Source organism: Thunnus maccoyii, chromosome 12 (assembly GCF_910596095.1).
Source record: "Thunnus maccoyii chromosome 12, fThuMac1.1, whole genome shotgun sequence".
NCBI classification, from domain to species: Eukaryota; Metazoa; Chordata; class Actinopteri; order Scombriformes; family Scombridae; genus Thunnus; species Thunnus maccoyii.
In genome coordinates, this window is record NC_056544.1 from 20,639,289 (window position 1) to 20,663,937 (window position 24,649).

Genomic DNA, 24,649 nt, shown 5'->3' on the forward strand with positions numbered 1-24,649 from the left:
AATTTCAGCCATCCCTGACATAAATTTCCATTCTCTGTAAGGCTGTAAAGACTTTTTGCTGCTGAACCATCAGCAACAGCATACTTCTAGTGTTCCCTTCTAGGACAATCTTCTAGATTCTGGAAAACTGGTCTAATCATTCTTGTTATTGTGTCTGTGTGTATGTGTGCTTGATTTGATGTTTATTTTTAATTGTTGTTGTTCTGTATTGTTAAACTTTGCTTTAAAACGATTGTATCATGTTGATCAACTGCTTTATGTAAAGCATAAAAAATTGACTTGACCGTAAGGTAATACTTCAGCAACCATCTCTCTGCAACTGAATTATTGCATCATGATTGTTTCTTTGGCTTTTGCTTTCTTTTAACCAATAAATAAGATACTAAACATCATAGCTCTGATATGAAAAACCACTGATTTGGTCAATAAAACTTATTCAGACATCTCTGTTCAGTCTGTGAAGTCTGTGTTGATAATTAATGTTAAAGATGAGTTGTTTGTACATGTGCTGGGTCAACTCATCTTTTGTTTGGATGATTTTTATTGGGGATTCTTATTTAGTTTTACCTTGTCAACCACCTTTTTTTTTTTTAGAGATTTTGATATCTTGCTGAGGCCTGTATCATCCTTCAGACATCAGTTGGTCTGGACTTTAAAAATTTAGAAAAAATAATATGTCACAACTGACAGTAGATGAGTTCCAGCTACGGTTCATTTTTTTAAAGATGATTTTTTTTGGCATTTTTGCTGTACATAATTGATAAGAAATCATATATGCGTATTGACTTATTGCTATCAGCACACAAGATGATAGAAATATGCATGGGCGTAATGGCACTGCAGTATCACTAACTTAGAGTAAATCTTATTTGAGGGATGGTGGGTTCTTTTTTGGACAGCTAGAAACAGAGAGTGATGGGAAGTAAATTGATCTCTTGTTTTATTAATAAGGAATAACTCAGTAAATTGTCAAGTGCCAAGTTTAATGTTCATTTCATAATGAAAGGCAATGAGTTTTTGACGCATTTCAAGCAATGAATATCATCTAGTGGGCATAAGCATAACATGTAACAATTATATACATTCAGTTGTAGATAAAAGAAAAAATCAAATACAAATCATTCCCATTGAGACATCGTAGAGCCTAAATTGTTGTTCCATGAGGTCAGACATTGCCAACTTCATTGAAACTCATGCTTAATGATATATTGTTAAATAACTGAATATATATTGTATATAGTAAAAAAACAAACACTAAAGAAGCATAAGTGTACTAAATCAGTATGTGATACAGTATAGTGTATGTCCCACTAGATTCTGCTATTATATAAATCACAGAGTTATAATAGGTTCAGGATTTTCTTCCTCTGCCTTCTCTATCAGTTTATTGGTGTCAACCACATCAGGCTGGGATCGTTCGCTGCCGAAGTAGAGTGGATTGTCAAAGGTGGGTAAAGGACGAGGAGACTTCTTGTAGAGGAAGAATGCAGTGACTATCAGCGTAGAAGTGATCATAATGATCAGCACAACAACCAAACTCGTGTGGGCACGATTGTGATGACCGCCTGGTCCGTGAGGTTCTGCAAAGATTCAGCAAGTAGATGATCAGTCAAAACAAATTTAGACTAAAGTTTATTTTTAATTTATTTTTTTACTACATGGTTTTTGATAACTGTAATTATTTATATATACTTTTTACAAATATTATAATTAAATCATTCAAATATTACACAGCTTCAGGAGATGAGGAAGTGTAGCTTACCAGGTTTTAATCCTGCATCTATTGGTATCACTGTTGGGAAAGAGGGGAAAACTGATAAGACAACAGATAACAAACCCTTTTAAAGAATATAAATGTGTAATTTTATCAGCTCTCCCTCAACTCCAGCATCTAGTCTAAGTTCACTAAGTGTTCGCTGATCTGTGGGTTGAGTTCTTTAGCTGGACATTGGCTGCAAAAGATTTGCAACCAAACATTGAAAATTATGACTTGAGTAACTATGACTTAACCAAATTCTTAAATGTTTTTACATGCACTGTAGCAGTCTATTTATTACCCAATTCTGGCTTTTATTGTTTAGAGAATTCAAAATCTACAAAGCTACATTTTTGCCGAAGAAACCCAGTAGTTTGAGATTCAAGTTACTTGACAGTTAAGGTTTGCACATGTGCATAGAAAACATGGATACAGTGAATCACCTTGTTGTGGAAATAATTTATTGCAATACAAAACAAATTGCCATGTAGTAATTTGCAAGTGACACAAATGAATTTGTTCTGTATTGTGCACAAGGTTCTAAGGGCTGATAATGATATAAAATTGACTTTCAACAAACTCTATAGTATGGCTCCCTCTGACAACAGATGATTTTTGAGCAAGCTTCATGTATAAAAAGTGCCTATAAAAAGATTAAAATTTACATGGATGATCTTACCTTTGGGTGTTTCACAGATGTATGCCCTGTCATGCCACCTGCGACCTGAACTCCAAGTCCCATCTGCGGTTCCAATCTCTCCATAGTCACTATCAGGCCCTTCTGGACCCCAGTTAGTGTAGTCCAAGACTGTGTTATCCAACCACTTCCATGTTCCTGGGGCCAAACACAAACTCAATTAGGGATGTCAACGGTTAACCACAGAGAATATTTTTGTCTGGTTACGCATGTCGGTCTATTGGTTAGTTTGCATACACACTGTGCTAATGGCTTTGCTGCTAGCCAGAAATCTGTAAAGGTGCTTAAGAAAAGTAAACAAAGGAACAAAAAAATAAAAACAACCAACATCTGGTAAACTAAATTTAAAATGGGGAATTTGAGCTAGAATTCAGTTCAGTTTTTCCCCCTACCAAATTAATTTTTTCGGTTTGTTTCTCTTTCACATTAGCAGAATAATTGATTGTATCACCAATTTCTCTAAAGATCCCCTCCAGACATGTTATAAGATGTATTTAAAATACTCTTCTTTGAATAATAATTTGTGTCTGATATAGCTTTTCCACAAGAAGTTAAATTATCTTGTTAAAATCCTTAAAATGACATGTTCCTTCTCCCTCATTAAAAATTCCAGAATCTATAAATATGCAAATATATTTCATCTTAAAAGTTTTCCTGCTGGACACAAGATGTCTCCTACTTCTTTGTGAAGTCCATTCTCAGTGTATGCACACTACAGGCTTCAAGTTTCCACATCACACTTGTGTAAATTGAATATTGGACCAGAATTGACTCCCAAACTATTTGTGATGTCACAGATCATATTAATAGGCCCGCCCCTTAAAATTGGATTTTCAATGAGCTCAGAAAAGTTTCCACTTTCAGCAGATGAAAGAGAAAATAGCTTTCTAGTGTCAAACTCTGCACATACATCATTCTGCACAGAGAAGCTTAAACATTCAACTGTAGGAACAAGAAGCAAAACACATTTTTGAGTGGAGAGAGACTTTCAATTAGTCATTAAGTGCAGTTTTTCTTAAAAATTATCATGTAATGCTGGAACAAATAGTGTGATCATACCTTTGTGAGTTTTATACAGGCCCATCCAGAAAGCGCTGTGGCCGTCATGAAATACTTCCACATTGCTTTTAATGAATGCTTGCTCAGCAGGATCTTCAATGCTGGCCAGCAGTCCACCTTCACAAAAAAAAATAGTCATAGGTTGTAATGATTACTAGACACATACTACTATGTGCTGTTGGTTCACATTTACTGATATCAACCCAACCATATACAATATTTTTAACATTGGAAAGTCCAGTTTACTCTAGATGTGTGTCTTACCATGCCTCACACAGCTAGTAGCTGCATCTGCCCATTCAATTTCCTCTGTGATAAACATATAGCAGTGACCCTTGAATGGCAGCCAGGAGTAACTATGGTGGTACTCCGCACTCGTCTCTTCGGGGCAAACTCCTGGGAAGCTGGTTGACTCTGTTGGTGGCACATCTGTGAGACACAGACAGTGATGAGGCTTTGGGATCAACTAATGTCCTTATTTTGACTGCAGTGAACTTAAAACCTCTATATATTGCAAACAGTACTGATGTAGGATCATAACATACTGTCTGAAGGAATAGGTGTTCCTCTATGGGTTGAGATAAATCTTCTATTTCTTACACTAAATAAACCATTTAAAAATTCCACTGGCTTATTGGAAAACTGCTTGGTCACAAAGAGGAGGAGATAGAGGACAGTGACTGTTAGACTGTTGCAATATGGCTTCCAGCCATCAGTGTCAGCATTAAGCACAATGCTGCTGAACAGTACTCAGCAAAAAAGTAATTATGTGCCAGCTTTGAGTTTAGATCTACTGTATTGTCTACATCTAAGTAAGTTGTGTTATTATTGTTTTAAATCTTCCTGACATTGCCAGTTTTTCTCCTGACGGGTTGCTGAACACCCTACCTTCTCTCCAGTGAGTTCTTATTTTCAACCTCACTCTGTTTAAGATATTAATGAGCACTGAATGCTTGACATTGGTCATTTCAGTCATATAAAGCAACATGAACATGGATCAGGGCAAATTCATAACAAGCTAACATCTCACACAGTGTATGCCAAAGAGGTAGAGAGGACAGGATAATCCTGCATTTACAGTATAATCACTTGAACTTACAGAGGTTGACACTTTGCATTGACTGATGAACTGTATTAATTTACTTCAGCCTGTTAATGATCGTACCTGCAGACTGCATGCAAACACTATTCAAGGTCTGATTGCAAAATGCGGTCCTCCATTTTCCATCCACATCCATGTACACACAAGGTCGGTCCCTGCTTGGTTCACCCTCTGCCCAGGTTGCAAAGTTCAAGTGCCATCCATCAATGTATCTATAATAACCATTGGTCTGAAAGCAAGGATGGGTCAAATGCAGTCATATTAAAAATATGCATTTTTAGCCATCATTTCAGCATGTTACCAAAGTTAAACATTGTAAATGGCTTTTTAAAAAGTGTTACTATGCTAAACAGATTAAACAAATGTACACTTTTATGCGACATCCCTGGTCAACTATACCTTCTTGCATAGCTTTGTTAAACAAATCACTGTGATATGAGAGTTGTCACTTGCATTTTTAGGGGTCCAAGCTGGAGCCCTCTTTTAATTTTAAGAATTATTATTATTATTCTTAATAACCTACCGTAAGACCTACAGCGCCCAACATTTTTCCCCCTTTGACTCTGTTGATGATTTTGCATCATTTTGGAATAGGAACCCACCCTCTCTGATCACATGATTTTCCACCATTTCAAATTATGTCCAAAACTTTAAAAAATGTTCACAGCTTTCAAATGTGATGTAATCTGTACCAAATTTCACACATCAAAATTTGGATCGAGCTGCGCAAAACTTATTTTTGTTTTGATACTCCATTCTGTTTTGGGGTCATTTTTAGGGGTCCAAGCACCAAAGGTGCTGGAACCCTCATGGAATTGTAAGAAATATTATTATTGTTCGCTGCTAAAAGTGTCTGCATTTCAGAAACTGTAACACTTACACATTCAAAAAGTTACCCATTATGCAGACAACAAAAATCACATCATCTGACCTGATGGTGGCACTACAATTGACGTTTTCATGTTTTTGCGCACTTCCGAACCACACGACCTCAAACTAAATTGCTTTTCCCCTCGATTCTGTGGATGATTTCACATCATTTGGAAGTAGGAACCCATCCTCTCGGGTTGTGACATTTTTCCGCCATTTTGAATTATGTTCAAAACTGTCCAAAAGTTTCACAGTTTTCAAATTTGATCTAATCTTTACCAAATTTCACACATGAAAAGTTTGGATCAAGCCACAAAAAAAGTATTCATTCTTGTTTTGATACTCTATTCTGTTTTGAAATTAAACATTTTTACACCTGTGTCTTTAAGGTCAACTTTACAGAAACGCTCATAAATCAAAAGTGGCTTGAACTATTGTAACAAAATTTGGTGCACATGTTTGGATGCTAGTTCTGAGTTTCGCTGTGCATTCCTGGGCTATTCAGCCACTAAGGGGCCCCGAAACCTCATAATCGCCCCATAACCTCAAAATCATAGTGTTTGGGTTTGTAAGAGTGTTTTCAAAATTTTAGCAGTCCAGCCCTCAAATCTTCAAAAATTGTCAGAAATCACCAGGTCGTAGAGACTTCATTCTTTTTGAAACACATTTTGCAATATGTGAAGAAACTTTGCTTAACTACAACTAATGCTTAATTTTGAACTTCTTCACTCTATTTTTTTTAAAATCTTCATAATCAGTTATCACCCAAAACTTCTAAAGTATTAGTTCAAATGCTACCAAGATTAAGGCATAGATTATTTAGAGTCTGGAGATAAAATGTCGTAAAAAGTTTTGAAATATGTATAAAATCTATGATGCGGTGGCAACAAATATTGTAGTGTAATATGTACTGTACAAACAACATGTACTAAATTGCCAAATGTGTGATAAAACTTAATGAAAATATCAGAAGCCTCCTCCTGTTTCTCACCACTGCCTGCTGTGAATGCTGTTCACACACAGGTTGACTCTTGTGGTTTAAAAGATTTATTATTGTATCTGATTTTTGATTGTTGGTGATATTGTAGTGGGACATACTGCCTGGTAGTATGGAGCACTGTTTTATGTATGCCTTTAACTGTAATGTCCTGGTTGTTGTTTTGTCTGACAAAGTAGTTTGTGAAAGGATAGTAAACTAAATCAAACTAAACCAAACTAACTTGTGAGGGTTTTTCTGTATCCAGTATGGGAAAGTTAATTAAAAGCTACCAATTTTAAAAGATACTATTTTAGTTTTCTTCCCTGGAACTATCCCATAATTTTTGTGCCACAGTAATTTTATGATGAGGTTTGTAACCCTGTACCTGCTGTTTGTTAAGTCCAATCCAGAGAGGAGCTTTGAGAGTCATAGCCAGTAACTCGACATAAGCCTGTGTCCAGTCATTCCGCAAGCTTGCCAAGCTGGCTTTTTCGCCTTCACACTTCTTCTTGGCATCATCCCAGGTGAGATTTTGAGTCACAGCCTTGATGCTGTCATTTCCCAAATTTACGTAGAGGTCAGAAACCGTTGGCTCTGTTTGAGACTGGGTACTTGAGTCTGTTGAGAGCAAGAGGAAAATCAAATGAGAGGTGATTTAGATTATGCATTACTACTGACATCATTATTATTGTCATATCCCCCCGTAAATCAGCAACTTGTTTTTATACTCTGGTTTTTGTTTGGATTAGACAAACAACATATAGAGAGAAGAGAGAAGATAATTACTTGTGGACAGAGAAAGGCTAGCTGTTTGCCCTTGTTTCCAGTCTTTGTGCTAAAATAAGCTAACCTGCTTTAGGCTGTAGCCTTATATTTACAGGACAGATATAAGCGTGGTGTTCTTGGCAAGAAAGCAAGACATTTCCCAAAATGTCCCACTATTGCTTTAACATTATTTGTTTAGACCAGGCGGTGTACACCAATTGCAGTTTAGGGTGTTAATGTAAGACATTCTTCCCCTAAACAGAATATTGCATCACCCAGTTTTAAGCCTTTGACAATTTCTAAAAGAGAAAATGAGGAACTTACCAAGTTTCTTAAGACAAACAAATCCATTGGTGTCGTTGCAGGACTTAATCATCCATTTCCCGATACCAAGGGTAGGATTACTGGTCATCAGAACACAGTCTTCCTGGTGAGGTACAGGGAGGAGTTTTTTCAGGGTGGCATAACCATTCTAAAACTAATGCTGCTCGTTTAATATTTGCAGAAGTTTTGATCGTTTGATTGATTGATCAGACAACTAACTCTTGATGATGATAGTTAACTGTCTTCTCTATGTCATGAAAAAAATTAAAAGGCAGTGACATTTTACTTTAAAGTCAATCTTGAAATTGTTACCTCATTCCATCTTTGGTAAAAGGTCCCTGGACGACGTCGTTGTTTCTAAAGGGCAGAATCAGATTTTTGAATATCAAGATGTTAACATAAGTTATATCAAAACCATTTTTATTTGTATTCCATTTCACTTAAATAGTAACTCAGTACCAAGCTAAAAAGCAGTATTACACTGGTTTAAAATTTCAAGCCTGTTGCACCTTTAACCACAACCAACAGTGATGTCACAGTGCACTGACACACCTTTGCGTACACCTCTACATCACTGCAGCAAGATGAAAAGTTAACACTACTGGAGGTCTGAAAAAGTACATAACACCAGCTGACCTAACATGAGGCTGGTTTTAAGTTGCTCTTAAATTTTTCCATTAATTTGCTTCAGTATATTTTGTGTACTCACAGAATAGCCCCAGTTGGTGTATCGCCTTGGTTTTCCATCAGTCCAGTAAAATCCATCTTGTTTTAAACTATTCAAACCAATCCACAGGTCTTTGGTTGCTGCTTCAGCCATTTTGGTGATCAAAAATGCTGAAAGAGGTGGAAATCAATTAATTTCATCTCTTTTTTCCCCCCAATTTTGGCAATATTTCCAGTACATTTTCAGATTTACAGTACATGCATCCAGTACACTGTTCATTTTGCAGGATCATGATTAAGTTAAATTTAGACTAAATTGACAAAATCTTAGCTTGACAAAAATTTACCTCAAGGTCCATTTATATTTTTTTCCTGAGATTTTCTTTCACACTGTTTAAATTGTACACATGATGATGATGTATGTTTATGATCATCATAAAAATATATGGAAAAACAACAGAACAAACCTTGCACATGCCTTGTGGTAATAGAGGCTAAATTCCCTCCCATCATTTTGCACTGTTTCCTTGCTTCTTCCCAGGTGGTCCCCTTGTCACTGATGATATTGTAGCACTATAGATAAGAAATGAAACAGTGATTTTTCACTCTACAACTCTTTAGCCTTCTTTCATTAAGACTTCATGCCATCCGATCTAATCTTAAATACATCTGTGTGCCTATGTCTCTACGAAACTCTGTATTTATTAACTTCATCTTCGTTGTAGCCCTAAAATCACAGTCATGTATATTTGAAAGAGCTCTATAGTGTACTTGCATTGTGCATGGAATGCGTCAAATGAGAATGGTGCATAATAATAATAATATTATTGTTACTATATTACTTTTGATAACCTTATCTGTATTGCTTTCTCTTTAAAACCATGTTACAGTAGATGGTATTTTACTGCATGGAATTTTATTCTTTTCATGACTCACTTATTTGGAATCATTTGTGTTAATTTTAATTTGCATTTGCAAATTTAATTCATGTTTTTGCATGTGAAATATGATATTTACATGAAATGTCTGGAAACCACATGTGCTTGTGAAATTTTGTTTTACACATTTAACATCTTACAGTATTACAGTATCTAAAAATTGCATGCCTTCCCCATGTCAAATATTGTTCTACATTTGATACATTCTCATGTGCTTTTCTTTCTTTTTTTTACTTTCACTTCATATATGAAGTTTTATTTAAGTAATATTATGATAAGTTAGATTTTCAAGGATTCATGAACTCCATATTGGACACAAAGTGTACCTACTTAAAAGTTTAGATTATAATCGGGTAATGCAACATTGCGGTAATCTGCCCTATGTAGACCAATTCCTGTGTTGAAGTAACCCAGTAACCACTGATGGATTTGATTTCATCAATCATTTACTCTTCTCTGCAGTATTTTGGGTCTGTAAGGACAAATTCAGGTCAGTGTAGGCGTAGGAACATTCATCATTAGACACAGTAAATTTAACATTGTCTGCTTTCACATCTTGTTTTGTAGAAGTCTGCAGCAACAGTTTGCTGAAACAATGTCTGACTCCTTTGCTACAGGAAACATGTTGAATACATCGATTTCATTGGCCTGAACATATCATACTACATACGTATAACCAGGAGAAGCTTGGAGAAACAATGTTATTGGTCAGCCCAGGGGTGTAGACATATGTAGAACTTTGTGATGTATCTCTGATGTTGATAGGATTTTCTCCAGGCCTGTCTTTAATAAACAACTGTTAAGCTTCAAGTCTACTCTACCGCCTCTGTTTCCTGCATCACGCAAACGGATAGAGCCTAATGTGGTGGATTCGACCCTGAGACTAAGATACATTTCGTTGGACAACAGCAACTGGTAGGACAGAAACTTTCACTATGGGGGTTTCCCTAAGTAAGAGAAGTAAAAAGAAAGTACCGTTTAAGGAACAGAATACACTGAGTAGGAAACTTAAGAAATTAATGTGGAAAAATTATAAAATAAAATAATTTTTAAAAAGGGATGAAAGGATTAACAAATCCAGGTTTCGACAGTTCTGTAACTATTGTAGAGAGAACATATGGCTTTCAGGATGTCACAAGTTGGTCAGCTGAGTGCTGGCCTCAAGAAGGCAGTTTTGAAAATTGGGCAATAACAATGTTGCAAGGCTGTATTGATCCGCTAGAGCTGGTCAGAGATCCAGCCTGGGATTACTCATATGCGTGAATGTTTGGCTGCATTGAAAAATGTGCTGAGCAGTATGATGCTCAAAATAGGACGGAGGAGGAGAAGACTGATACTTGTCTGTGTGTGATAACTTGACTCTAAACAACAATGTGTCTACTCTTGGTTGTGTACTATATGTCCCCATACACAACCATTTTGTAGTGTCATGTGACTCTGAACTAAACCTGGATGAATTGTGGAAAGATTCTGTTGAATTTCGGAAATGCAGTTATGTTTCTGTTGCTGCTTCTGCATTTGGTAACTTGTACTCATACGATACAGATGAGTGGGTTTTGGAACTGCCCCAACCCAGAGAATGCACACTTCTTATGTCTGGTGGTGATCACAGATGGCTCCCTCCCTCAGTACTTTCTGCTGTAGACCCCTCACTAGGGGCAAAACATAAGAATCATGTGGCTTTGTTAACACATGCCCCTACCAAAGGGTCACCCTGAAGCCAGGGGCAGTTATCCACCAAATTAAATAGTATCCATTGTCAAAAAAGAAAAGTGGTGGTATCAAAAGTATTCCTTGTTGGAACAAGGTGATTGTGGAGACTCACAGCCCATGTAGTACACCCATTAAGCAGTTGCCTAAACATGTCAAACTTCGAGTGTATCGATTCACTCAGGATTTGCACAAAATTAATGACATTGTTGTACTAGTTACGTGTATGATTCCTGATACACCAATTGTTGCTTCCAGCCTTACCGACTCTAAATTTTACACTGTGGTTCATTTGAGCTCCCTTGCACCCCAGCTCCCAGTATTTGTTTGCTGTCACACATGAAGGAAAACAGTATATAGTCACATGAATAATGGTGATTCATTTAGTCCCCTACAGTATACGCTGTGGCGGTAAGGGCTGACTGATGATTTGCTTTTGCCTGGAGGCAGTAGTTTGATTCAGTATGCTGGTGATCTGCTTGTGGCTTCTAAGGTGGACTATTTGGGACACACTGTGTGACAGAAAGCTCATGTTGTCACTGGTGAGACTGGAGGCGCTGAGCTACACATCTCCCCCTGTTACAAACTCACAGATGATATCATTCCTGGGAATGGGAAATTATTGCAGACAGTTGGTTTAAGGACTACTCTGCCTTAGACACTCCGTTGTAACCCTGCATGACACCAAAACAGCTAGAGCAGATAGCATGGACTGAGGAAATGATGGATGCTTTTAGCAACCTCAGGATGAAATGGCATTAGGGTTGCCAGATTATGGCCTCTCGTTCCCATATACACGTCGCTGATAAGCCTTGAACTGCTAGTGCTGTATTGACTCCACTTCATGGCTTTTTCTATTGTCCGATTTCCTGGTCCATGAGCAACCCCCTAAACCTGGGAGTGAGCCAACTCACTCATTTCATCCGGGTGATTTTGTACTAATCCAATCTCTCCCGTCTGCTTCCCTCTCACCTAGGTACAAAGGTCTATACCAGGTGCTATTAACAACACAAACAGAAGTCAAGGTCCAAAGCAGAGCAGAATGGATTCACACCAGCAGACTGAAGACAGATCTGTCAGACGCTCTCACTGGCGTCATCTCTGCCAAATGACTTTTTGTGGTGTTCCAACGAAAAGCGCCCACAGTTACTGCTTTCTCTTCCCATTTCTAGGTAATGAAATCCTTACCACCATGCATTGTAAGTGCTAGTAGCCTCTACATAGTGGTATTGGTTTCATCACCTAGAAATGGGAAGAGAAAGCAGTAACTGTTTGCGCCCTTTGTTGGAACACCACAAAAGTAGTTTGGCAGAGGTGACTCCAGCAAGAGCATCTGGTGGATCTGGGCATGCCTTCAGTCCGCTGGTGTGAGCCTTGGACCTTGACTGCTATTTGTGTTGCTAATAGCACCTGGTATGTACCTTCGTACCTAAATGAGAGGGAAGCAGGCGTGCTCAGATCTGCCTGACACTCTTGCTGGCGTCACCTCTGCCAAATTACTTTTTGTGGTGTTTGAACAAACTGTGCCAACAGTTACTGCTTTCTCTTCCCATTTCTAGGTGATGAAATCCCCACCACCATGCATCGTAAGCGCTAATAACCTCTCCATGGTGGTGGCCCTCTACTATGCGCAAAGTATGTGGAGACTAACAAAGACTTTTGCTTTGCCTTATTTGGCTTGTCCACCCCTCAGCGAAGGTGAAGGATGATTTGTGTGTTTGCTTTGCAAACAAAGGGGGTATTAATGGATTTACTTAGCTCATAATCAATTTGTGTAACAAATACCTTGTTATATTGTACAATATTTACTCTTCTCTGCAACATTCAGGGTCTGTGAGTGCAGATGCTGTAAGTTTGACTTTGTCTGCTTTCACATCCTGTTTTCTGTCTGCAGTTTGGTGAAACAATGTCTGACATGTTAGCTACAGGAAACTTGTTGAATACATCGATTTCATTGGCCTAAACATATCATATTACGTACATATAACTGGGAGAAGCTTGGCAACAACAATGTTATTGGGCAGCCCAGGGGTGAAAACATGGGCATGAGGTAACGGGGGGGCTGCCATCTCAGACATTGGCTGAGTTTACAAGAATTTTCCACATTTTAATATACATTAACCAAGCTATACAGTTAGGCAACATAAAGACAGCTTTCGTTTTAGCTTGTTTTATAACAATTAGCTTTTAGCCTAACCAGCGTGCTGCGGTTGTGTAAAACATGCCAGCGATGGATAGGAGACTGCAGCCAAAGCAGGTGAAATTATCACTTTTCCACATGTTTATGCTTGTTGAAAAGGTGTTTTTTCTAAATTACTCTTATTGGCCTTTTACCTTTAAACCTGTTTTATTGCAGTTACAGTAACAAGCCTAGATGTTGGTGACTTGCATATAACGTTATCTTCAGTTCAACTGGTACGCTGTCTCCACCGTGGCCTCTCTGCTCTGCTGAGCCCCACCATGAGTTACACCAAAACATATAAAAGTACAGATCAAAGAGCCAACCTCAAAAATACCCCGGGTTCTGAACATTTTAGAACCAGTTCCAATTCAGAACTGGGTTTCGGGGGTCATCCCTATGGTCAGACCAGGTCCACATGACAAAGAATGACTAAATGAGATCAGACATTTAAAAAGTGGTATACTGTAAGGCTTTGCACTAAAGATGTAAACTAAAGCTCTTTCAGGTTTGAAGGTTAACAGTGTTTTCTTACCTTCGAGTCAAATTTTGTCCATGGGGGCTGGCAGCCACCTTTAGGAGGTTTTGTGGGGGCTACAGTGGTGTTGACGAGTGGTGAGCTTCCACGTTTACAAATACTCTGGTACTCTTGGCCACAATTACAAGTACGCCAGAAGCCTGTGCACAGCAGAGATACCATGAGAAACTTTTTACCAACAGCATTTTACGTTTTTTATTTAGAACAGCATATTAATCTTATCCAGAACATCGTATCTAGTGTTAATACTTTAATTTGCAAGTGCCTAGAATTAGGTTACTCACCCATATAGTAAGTCATAGCAACACAGTTCTCATCAAAAGTATTAGAATTAGGCTGATTTTCATCCCATCTTCGAAACGCCACTGGAGAACCATCCATCCACCTTGAAACACACAATTCGGTTGAATTATAATATGTAATTATATAAATATTTGATGTCTTTACATAACAGGTATTTACATAACATTGACAGTAGACATTTTTTTGCATGATAAATACCAACTAGAAGACAAATAAAATTTAGGGGTGACAATAAGTGTATCCAGACAAGTCAAAAAAATCTCACAACAAACTTCTTATGAAGTTAGAACAATGGATGAGTCAGTGATGAAGGACTAAGGCTGAAGTCAACTAGCAACAATAAATATCCTTGTTTTAAATGAACTTAGAAGTCTGTTGCATTAATAGCTAGTATCTACCTTACTGGGATAAAGTAAAAGAAACTTTTTGATGCATTACAAAAGTTCATACCCAAGCAAGCAAACAAATGATCATGTTCAGATTATGAGGCTATCCACTCTAAGTACCATTAATGCTTAAACATGATAATCAGCCAGCCAAGAGTTTCCTCTGCCCTCCCTAGAACCAACGATTCACTACACTATAGCTACTGTGTGTCATTCATTCATACTCACCAAAATGACCCATCAAGATCCACTGACAAACCTATGTAGTAGGTCCCATAGTTTCTGGAGATCTGTGTACACATGCAAACACAAAAAATACACCGAAGGTTTAAGACCTACTTTTCTATTCAGTAAACTATCTTTCAATATGTTCCACATTTGAATGTGCTAACTGTTAAGCTAACTAAAAATACCTACCTGTTTCCATATGAAGATATTTTCAGCTTCACTGTCGATAGTCATCAAGTCCCCGTGTCTCTGCTTACAGAAGTGACGAGCATCTTCCATGGCCATTGAGATTCTGTTAATGTAATACTGATTCCCCTTCCACTCAATCCAACCATCGGAAGTGGTGTTAAAGCCTGCAAAAGATTTGTTAACATATTGATTTTTATGAGTTTTACACATTTTATATTGGACTTTATTTCTATATTGAACACATCAACTTTTTTAGTTCTGTTAGTAATTTTTTTTATAGCTTCTGGTTAAGTGCTAGTCAAAATGTAAAAACTTTTTTACAGTATGTGCTCACACTATCAATGTTTGTGAAAATCAGTCAGTGTGTCATGAGATTGGTGACATGTTATTCATTTTAAAAAGCTGTTAATGAACTTTTATGAAGTTTGATGAACTGTCTTGTGCAGTAATCGTAACTATGAGAAATTCTGAACTAACAAAAGCCATAAAATTGGGTTAAATATGTCATGTGACTGAAGTTATACTCTGTCTAACCAGCTGTGACTAGTTTTCCAATATGTTGCATTATCTTTTCATTACCCTTGGTGTGTGTTTGGTTGTACAATGTCAACTTACCCACCACAGTATTATTCGGAGGTGGTTTTGGAGTCACTCCTGTAAGAAAACAGATAAGTGTTGATTTCATGTAGAAAGAAAGTTAGCACAGCAAACCCCCTCTACTTCAGGATTATTTAGCTCATAGGGATGAAGGTGATAGTAGCATTGGCAGGATTTGATTGTCAATTTGACCAATCATGCTGAGATACTTCTAGAGACTATTGTGTGTATAAATAGGGATTCAGCTCTTACACTCTAATTCTGATTTATATTTCTGTAATGTGGAGCTACACTCCCACTGGATTATTGTTTCAGTGTCTGAGCTTTTAAATGCATGTAGCAACAGCTGTGGTCTCTTTAATCCTTTTGGATGATTAACCATTGTGGGAGTTCGCTCATTTCATTTGATTGTCCTGAGTTGAAGATCCCCTTGTGTTGTTCTTGTGTTTACATAATTGATGATGATTTCTTACCTTAAATGTTTTCTGTTCATGCTTTTTCTTTTCAGCACTTTTTCTGTCACGTTAACTATTTAAGTTAAATATCAGATTGCATTACACTTGTATGGATACTTGGATTTGTTACCCCCACAGTGTGCAGGTTTATAATGGTCTTTCATTGTAAAAATCTAAACTAAACAGAAATACAGTTTAATTGTTTCCTCGATCTTGTTTAATTCAAATTTCTGAACTGGCAACTGGCCATATATATCAGAAATCATTTTTGCAACCTGTACTTTTTGAAGTTGCAACAAGTCTTAACCCCTGCCAGCAATGTTTTTTTTTTTTTTGGAAACGTGTATTTGAATGTGATTGAGATGTGCTTTCTGGGAAGCTTTGCAGCATAGTGGGGAATCACTCCACCAATGAAATAGAGCAAGAGAGAGCATGTATGCTTGAGTCAGTTCTTCCTGGATGAAGCTTTAAACTAATTACTCAGTAGGTTAGACAAAAGAAAAGCATTCAGTCCACATTTTCTTGACTTTACCTCCGCGAATCTGACACAGCCAGTCATTGTAACTCTCACAGTGCGCATCGTTCCAAGACCCACTGTCATCGGCATTTCTAATTTGGAATTCAGCACAAGATTCAGCATTATTAAAATTATTTGGCTCCCCCTCCTGCCAGTGTTGGAAGTTTACCTGTGAACAAAAAGAAAACAACAAAACTAATGGTTTTCTTGTAACGAGGAAAAAATTAGATTAAATTATTCATGTTATCAAATTAGTTGTAAAAAGCAGAACACTGTTAACTAACCGGGGATCCATCACTCCATACATAACCAGAGCTTGAGTCAGGGATATGAAGTCCAATCCAGGCTTTTCCATGACTGCAGTACACAAAATCATATAAATTATGCTGCAAAGACATTTTGCCTCATTTCATAGTATTCTCTTAAAGCTAAAATGTCTGACTTGCTGCATGTTGTCTCCCTCTAGAGGCAATATGTAACTCAAGTGATGAAAGCAGCAGCAAAAACAGTAGAGGAACCAGTTACGCAAGTGTGATGTTCACTACTGGATGGATGCCAGTTTGTGAAAATACAAACATGTTGTGAATTGTGTGTCTGCCTGTGTATTGGATCTGTTTTGAACAGACTTAATTGACACTGACAGTTAAAATAGGTGCTACTGTCAAAACCAATATGTCTCAATAGCATAAAAGAGTATGTAGAGCATTTCCAGCCAAAATAAATCTATTTCATTTTACATTTTACATATTAACTAAGTACTGATAATACAATACAGACTTAACTGTAATACACTCATTATTTATGTTATGTGCCAGTGCCATTATGTGACAGTTTTTGTGTTTTACAATCAGATGGAATCTAATTACAATATATTAAGAGGTGCCATATTTAATGTTGCAAGAGTTATGCATTTTTTACATTGTGTCTAGTGCTGCTACTTTGACTTAAAATATTCATTCAGCTCATACCGTCCCACAAGTAGCTCAGTGGGACCATGGATGCTGAGTAGGTCTCCTCCGATGGCCCTACAGTAATCCCTGGCTTCAAACCAGGTCTTCTCATTTGCACGAGGCCCTGTAAAGAACTTGAACACAAAACAAAAAATGTAAGTGAGATTAAAATAGACCGGTAGATGAGAGGATTTGATATAAATTTGAATATTTTTTTCCCCCGAAATTTGTATATCAGTGTGAGAAAAACTGATCTATTGATCTACTATCAATCCTTTCAGTGTATTAGGTGGAGACAGGTGTGTTACACTAGCATAGAAAGATTTTGCTGATACTAGAATTAACATCCCTGCCAACACATTTTGTGTACCATATAGCATTTTCTTTACCTGATAAAGATCTGATTTGGATCAAAACGTAGTCTATTTACATTAAAATTTAGTGTAAGTGTAAAGGGATCAAATTGATGAATTTGATCCCTTTATCTGGTATTTATCTGGTATTTAAGTACTTCATAAAATGTCCACAGTTGGTGTGTTTGCATTATTTCAATTGCTTACAGTAGCATAACTGATCATGTTTAATATTCATGGTTATTGCGGGAGGACACTGGGCAGCTCATGTGGCTCTTGTTTGGTGGTATTAATAGATAACATCTTTTAATTGTGGTTTAGTCAGGTTGACCTCTTGCTGTACCTTAGAGCAGAAGTTTCTGGTTCCCACTCGATTCCAGCCTTCTGGACACTTAGGAGGAGTAAGAGTTGCTGGTGCAGAGGTTACAACTGCCCCCTCTGCCAGGTGCTTGCAGATGTATTTCTCCTTTTTGGTGCAGGGCAGCAGATCCCAGAGTCCGGCAAAAATCCCAGTTTTCATGGCAACGCAGCCCTGTAGATGACCTTGAGTTGTTGAGGGGAAAAAATAGTCCAATGTAAATTGTGGGGCTGCTGTTTATGCCACATCTTAAAGATGGAATTCCACATTTCTCCATACCTGGCATTTCAGTGTTCCAGTGAGTAAATCTCACTGAGTCTGTGTTGGTCCACACAAATTCATCAATGTTTTTCTGGTTTGAGAGCCCCAGCCAGAAATATTCCTCCGGTCTCAACCCCACCAAGCTGACAAGGAATGCATTATCCACCCTGGAAATATTTACACAAGTTTATAGATTTCTTGTCTCATAAAATTATGTGTGCTTGTGTGTGGTTGGTATACTCATAGAATTATTCACATCACATGACTAATAAAAACATGAAATGTTCTTACCCATTTGAAACATCAGCTAAGTACGAGTCAGAGGTCTTGCAGTCATCTTTAGCTTCATCAAACGTTTTGGTCTCTGTCCCCACAAAGTAGCAGTAGGAGCCATGTCTTTTCCAACCCTGGATTGTAGGCAACCAAGCACTGATTAGTACTGAGGAGTTGACTTCCAACTGAATGTGATATTGAACCAGTTACTTTTCAAAGTTAATTTCTGGATTTTAATCATGCACCCTGCTTAGTGAGGTGCTCACAAAGCCATGTCTTTTCCAACCCTGGATTGTAGGCAACCAAGCACTGATTAGTACTGAGGAGTTGACTTCCAACTGAATGTGATATTGAACCAGTTACTTTTCAAAGTTAATTTCTGGATTTTAATCATTCACCCTGCTTAGTGAGGTGTTCACAAAGGCCAGATACTTTTTTCATAGGTGTTTCATGTAAACTTCACTCACAACTTTGCAGCCTAGGTCCAGAACTACTTCATCTCCAGTGCTTTCAGTCTCACTCTGCTTCATACAGATAAAGCCATGTTTCTCATCACACCCACGATCCGCCCAGTTCCCCTGCTATGAGAAAAAATGACTGTAAAACACTTGCATACAATAATTATAAAACTGATAATAGATACAATCAGGATGTTAGCAGACACTTTCCCCAGATATACTACATGTATGCCTGTAAGAAGGATATGTGCACCATTATATACATGTGGCGCTCCTCACCTCTCCCCTGATGAGAACACAGTCGTCTGTAACAGTAGAGACAGTTGGTTTCCCAAATTCCCAGCTGGTGAAGCTGACAGTAGAGTGGTCGCTCCACTCAAAGAACCCCTCTGTCTTCTTGTCATTCAGCCCAATCCAAAGCTCATCAGTGGAGGCTGCAGACATGTATAGTGAAAAATAAACACAGTGGTTATGACATTTCATGGTCTTAACACATTCTTAACATTGGAATTAATTGAGTTATTTGTACCATCTGAACATTGGTAAACATGGACAACCATAGAGATTTAAAAATCTGTCAGTAAAAATTAAATTCTATTTAATCCATTATGGAGAACAATTTGATTAGTTTAGTGGACAAGCTTATTTATCTGTTTCCTTGGATATACTGTTTTGTACTGTCTTCACTCTGTTAAAGAAAACTGTATTTCTACAGATCCCTAAGTAGTCAGCAAATATATAAATCAATAAATATCTGATTTTAAGATTGTTCATTTTTGGGACACTTTGAATATAATTATAAAAAGTCGAATTCGTTTCTGTAGTGCCAGCTTAGTAAATTTGGAGATGAGGCATACAGCAAAGTGAAGAAGAGAATGTGACAACTTGTCATGATATATGATTTTCTGCTGGATTAGTAAGTGACCTCATTAATTAAAGATCAAAAAGGTTTGATTTTGCTGTCTTTGTTAGACTTGCAGTCGCGTTGAACAAAATGTATAATGTTAATGATTATTTTAAGTCTGTGTGTGTGCGTGTGTTCTCCCTCCCTATTCAGAATTTCTTGGCTCTCATATCAAACACAAAAAAAGAGATCACTTTTTAAAATCATTCTACAGAAAAAACAGACCAGCACAGTCTCAACTGTTTGAGAGGGTTTGACTGCCTTCAAATCTATTGCCTTAACTTACCATATCCAAGTTGAGAGATGACAAAGCTTTGATCCTCCACGTTGCGAATGCCCACAAGGTCCCCTCCTTCTTTGCGGCACTCTCTCTGAGCATTAGTCCATGAAAGAGGATCACGACGAAGGTGGAAGCAGTGGCCATTATAGGGAATCCAAGGGCTTGAACAAAATCCTTGCTCAGCTAATGATGAAAAGAACAAAGATAAAGAGGACTGAATGACTGATGTCATACAGTGAATGCGTCACAGCAAGAAACAATACAGTAGCCAGAGAACAGAATGGGGTAGAATATTATTCTGTACTTTGTGGAGGAGGTGGTAGAGCCCCATCTTTGTAGCAGATGTAGCCCAGTTTTTTGGCACAGGATGAACTTATCCAAGAGTACTGCCCAGCAGAGTCAAGAAGTGCACAGTTGTGTCCCGGATTAGGAAGTGGATTTCCTGAAAGAAGATGATGATTTTACTCAAGACCCCGTTATAACAGTGGAGATTCATGTAGTGTAGAATAAATTACTTCATTTATACTACCTTTAAGGGGAGAATTTGACAGGTAGCTTTTTTAAATATGAAAATCATTAGATTTTACAAGACATGACATTTAATGTAAAATAAAAAATGGATTAAAATAAACATTTTAAGGATATAATCAAGAGATGAAAGTTAGAATGTCACAGAAAAGTATGGGTTCATGGGTTTGCCATAAAACCTGCAGTAACAAATTTTGGACACTTGGGAGCAGTGGAAGCAAGCTGTAAACACAACATCTACATATCATCACCTTTTAGGTTGATATGGATTGTTACCAAACAGTTGCCTAATTAGACATCCAGCAGATATAAAGCAACATTAGCATTCATTTAGAGTCATGTTGCTGGCCATCTGGCAAATAAAAGTCCAATATTCACTCTCCTTTGAGCTCTGTTTTTGGCCTCCACAAACTTCTGCAGGAAATATCTGGCTCTTTAGCTGCTAGATGCTCCACTATGTTCATCAGCTGATCACTAACTGTGTCTGTTTGCCGTTGGTGGTGGACCGGTAGCATATAGTGGGTTTATCAGCAATGCTGATGAGAGCTATGAGTGTAAAAGGTAAAGTTGTGCGACATAAAACCAAAACAATGAGCTGAAAGATGCAATAAAGCTCTGTAGAGCTGAGGAGAACTGCAAAGTTGGGTGATAACTCTTTGTGGCTTCATCACTGAAAGTGACACCTTTCAAATACAAGAAGCCATCGTAATAGATTGTTTGACTATTACAGAGTATTTCATTTGTCATTTACTAGTAAACTGTACAACTCATTGGTTTATAGGTTATTGCTTGAGGGGACTGTAATAGAGTTGTCTGAGTTGTCTTTTACTGGAGCGCAGACTTACCACTATTCCATCTCAGGTAACGGAAGGGCTTCCCATCAGACCACTGCCAGCCATGTTCAGGGTTCAAGACCAGCCCAATCCAAAGTTTATGTTTCCCTGATCCCAATAGTGCTGTGTGTTCATTTGTGTTTGTGTGTTTGAGAGAGACAAAAGGGAGTAAAGACATTGTTCCTCTTTTTCACAATGTTCCTCTTTTTCATTGCTTAATAACAAGTCCACAAAAAGACTGAAATCACAGTAAAACAAACACAGAGAAATTAACCAAAGAAAGCAAATCACAAGAGAAGTTTAAATCTTACAATATTTACATTAAATATTAATAATGCCCATGATGGGTTTTGTGAAACTACAGAGGGGAAAGCTTTCAAGCTTCAAAATCTGCTGTGGCTGAATTTATCAAATCATTTATCAGTGTAAGTAATAATTTGTGACAAAGTGATTGGCTACTGTATAAATTGAGGACAATTGGCAGGGAACTAAAGACCTGACAAGGCCTTCCAAAGTACAGAAGCCTCATATCACTCCTGAATGAAATAGATTGCACAATCTCTCCTCTGTGCTCACAGAGTCACAATGATCCTTGGACTCACTAGTGAGGGAAACAGTGGGTTGATCTCAATCCTAATACCCTCGGATATTCTGATATTACAGCCTGATCAAATATCAAGTTGACAATAATGGTACAAAAAGTAAATCATTCAGAGATTATTTTAGCTGTTTCAAATGCAAAACAGAATTTTCTAGAAATCAAGAGACACCTTTGTATCAGTGCAGCAATATACCTTGTGTGATTTCTAGAAAACTCATGAAACATGGAAAACTGCATTGTGAACAAATTAAATCATCTATCAAATCTTCTAAACATTTTTAAAGATTATTTTTCAGTGTTACATGAGCCATTTTAACCCATGTAATACAAGACATTCTTATTCATTTCTGCGTCAACAAACCCTGCTATGTTAGATCAGTTTGTATATTTTGCAGTACCAGCAAATATCCACTGGGTGGCACCTTACCTGAGACAATAGCCTGCTCACTGGGATCGGTGATACTGACCAGGGAAGCACCTTGCTGTTTGCAGCTGGCTGCAGCTTGGGGCCAAGTCAGAACTGACTGTGTGTTCAGCTGGTAACTAGCTCCTGTTACATGGTTTTTCTCCCAGTAATCTGCGGCTGAACATTGATACAGAAATATGGAAAACTAAATTCTTCAGTCATTGAAACGTCACATGTATTGCTGTAACCTACAACTGTGCTGTTATACTGAATGCTTAAATTATCTCAAATCAGAACAATAACTTCCAATGTGTATTCTCAAACCAAATTAATCTGCCTGAAGATACCTATAGTGCTTACAGGTATAAGATAATGTATTTCATTTAAAGATGTTTGCTGCCCAATGTAATGAGATTTAAATCTTAAATGTAGGACTCACAAGAAGTTGGGCAGTATCCCCACTGCTCATGTTCAAATTTAGTTTCAACTGCACACCAAAGACGCTTCACGGAGGAGTCGTATGTAGTGCAGTCTCCAAACCACCGGTCTTTGTACATGAATGGAAACATGCAGATCTTACCGAACGCATTTCCATCAATGGTATACAATTCTAAAAGAGAAGAAAAAAGATTGATGAAATAAAATCTTCTTTGAGATTCTACATTAAGATATATTTTTTTGCAAAATTTTTAGGACAAGCTTGAATCATTTTTTTAATCCTCCCTTCACCACTGATTTATACCAGCATCCAGAGCCAGCAGAGGAGGATTCAGATGCATCAAAATAAAGAATCATAATTCACCTGATATTTTAGTATTAGGCGTTTTTTGATTAGGTGATTGATCACAAGTACTCAATTAACAACCTGCCCATCAGCAGCATGGGAGTAGCCAAAAAACATCTAATGAGTGAGCCAATTTAAAGGAAGAGTCCTCTCAACACAGCAAAGATAATTTGCTCCTGTATAGATTTCCAATTATTACACATGAGGTAAAGGACTGGCAAATGCTCCTCAAAATCAAGGTTTTCATACTTTACCTCTGTATGTTCTCGTGCAAGCACCGCTGGCTGTCCCTGTAATCGTGAGGTGGTTATTGGGTCCTATTGTTTTGGAGAGGGCAATTGATTCATCAGGTTTGACTTCAATGTAGAGCTGTTGGCCTTTGAGGGCAAGCAGTGTTTCATTCTTGCATTCCCACTTTTGAAGTTCACTCTTTTCGTCACAATCGTAGAGGCTTACTCCACTCCCCACACTTTTGCCCTGCACTCCCAGGCACTTTCTGGTGGCAGTAACAAAAAGCCGATCACCGGTCGTCCAGCGCACGTCAAGGCAGCGGTTTGATTTTTTCAGCAAACAAAAGCCAGTGGCCTTGTTAGTGAGTGAGAATGGTGAATCTGCACAGACATATGCAAAAAGAAATCTGTTAAAATTATGCTGTACACATTATATTTTGAATAGCCCATCACATGCATAAGTGTATTTCCAATATGTATTAAAAAGTTAACATGAAACATCAAATCTTTTATGGTTTGTCTATTTTATGGGCAAAAGTCTTTTAGTCCTTTCTTTCTTCTTCTTTTCGCAGTCAGAGTTTATGATCTGACACACTTGTCTGTAAGACTTTGTGGAGAACAAGAATTTTGCATTAATCTATGTTCTATTAAACTGCACCTCCTCTCTCCTCACTTTGCTCACTCTTCAATTGTGACAGATTAGAGATGCACACATGCTTGAGATAAGTCTGTTGCTACAGTTGTATTAGTTTTTTGGTAAGCCCAAATTTGCACTTTTAAAGCAATTATTTATATGACTTGTAACAATGACATATCAAAATATATTCATTATTCACAAAAGCAATAGTTTTGACTACCATCCTGTAGTGAAGCTTAGAATCTAACTCACTTCCAGTATCTTTACATCAGTACCAATTCATGTTGACACACAAACCTGCAACAAAGGGCACAAGAGAAAAAGGCCCCATATACAAAATATGTCCAATAAGAAAGCTTGAGGGTATACTGTACCATTTGATGCTGAGCATGGAGATGTTTGGATGAAGAGCACAAAGGCTGCTAGAGTTATCCTTGTGATCAGCATTCTTATCATAAGTCTCACAGCAGCAGACATTGTCCATGCATTGCAAGCAAAGGACTTATGAGCGTGACCATGAAAAGGAGGGTATCTT

General features: G+C 37.7%; 1 protein-coding gene across 2 annotated transcripts; it reads right to left on the reverse strand.

Annotated features, from left to right (window-relative positions):
* Positions 1-962: 962 nt before the first annotated feature.
* On the reverse strand, positions 963-24,635 carry LOC121909180 (macrophage mannose receptor 1-like). Of its 2 annotated transcripts, none has more exons than XM_042429623.1 (31): positions 24,489-24,635; positions 23,502-23,858; positions 22,903-23,073; positions 22,485-22,640; positions 21,469-21,579; positions 20,400-20,537; positions 20,102-20,278; positions 19,191-19,345; positions 18,921-19,031; positions 18,472-18,587; positions 18,199-18,347; positions 17,905-18,104; positions 17,227-17,342; positions 16,543-16,615; positions 16,274-16,427; positions 15,305-15,343; positions 14,690-14,853; positions 14,501-14,562; positions 13,868-13,968; positions 13,581-13,723; positions 8,686-8,791; positions 8,262-8,389; positions 7,865-7,909; positions 7,553-7,655; positions 6,849-7,081; positions 4,678-4,843; positions 3,777-3,941; positions 3,513-3,629; positions 2,436-2,591; positions 1,763-1,792; positions 963-1,580 (listed from the first exon to the last, which is right to left on the reverse strand). In XM_042429623.1, exons 1-31 carry the CDS (start codon positions 24,589-24,591, stop codon positions 1,333-1,335), a joined length of 4,293 nt encoding a protein of 1,430 aa, XP_042285557.1. In that variant the 5' UTR covers positions 24,592-24,635; the 3' UTR covers positions 963-1,332. The 2 variants fall into 2 exon arrangements, with proteins under 2 accessions (XP_042285557.1, XP_042285556.1); XM_042429622.1 differs by having other exon boundaries at positions 18,921-19,034.
* Between the last annotated feature and the right edge of the window lie 14 nt (positions 24,636-24,649).

Coding starts and splice junctions, on each gene's coding strand:
- LOC121909180 (XM_042429622.1), bottom strand. CDS start 24,591: ATGTCTGCTGCTGTGAGACTTATGATAAGAATGCTGATCACAAGGATA. Junction 18,105..18,198: donor CTGGAACACTGAAATGCCAG/GTATGGAGAAAT, acceptor CAACAACTCAAG/GTCATCTACAGGGCTGCGTT. Junction 7,082..7,552: donor TGTTTGTCTTAAGAAACTTG/GTAAGTTCCTCA, acceptor TGCTCTCAACAG/ACTCAAGTACCCAGTCTCAA.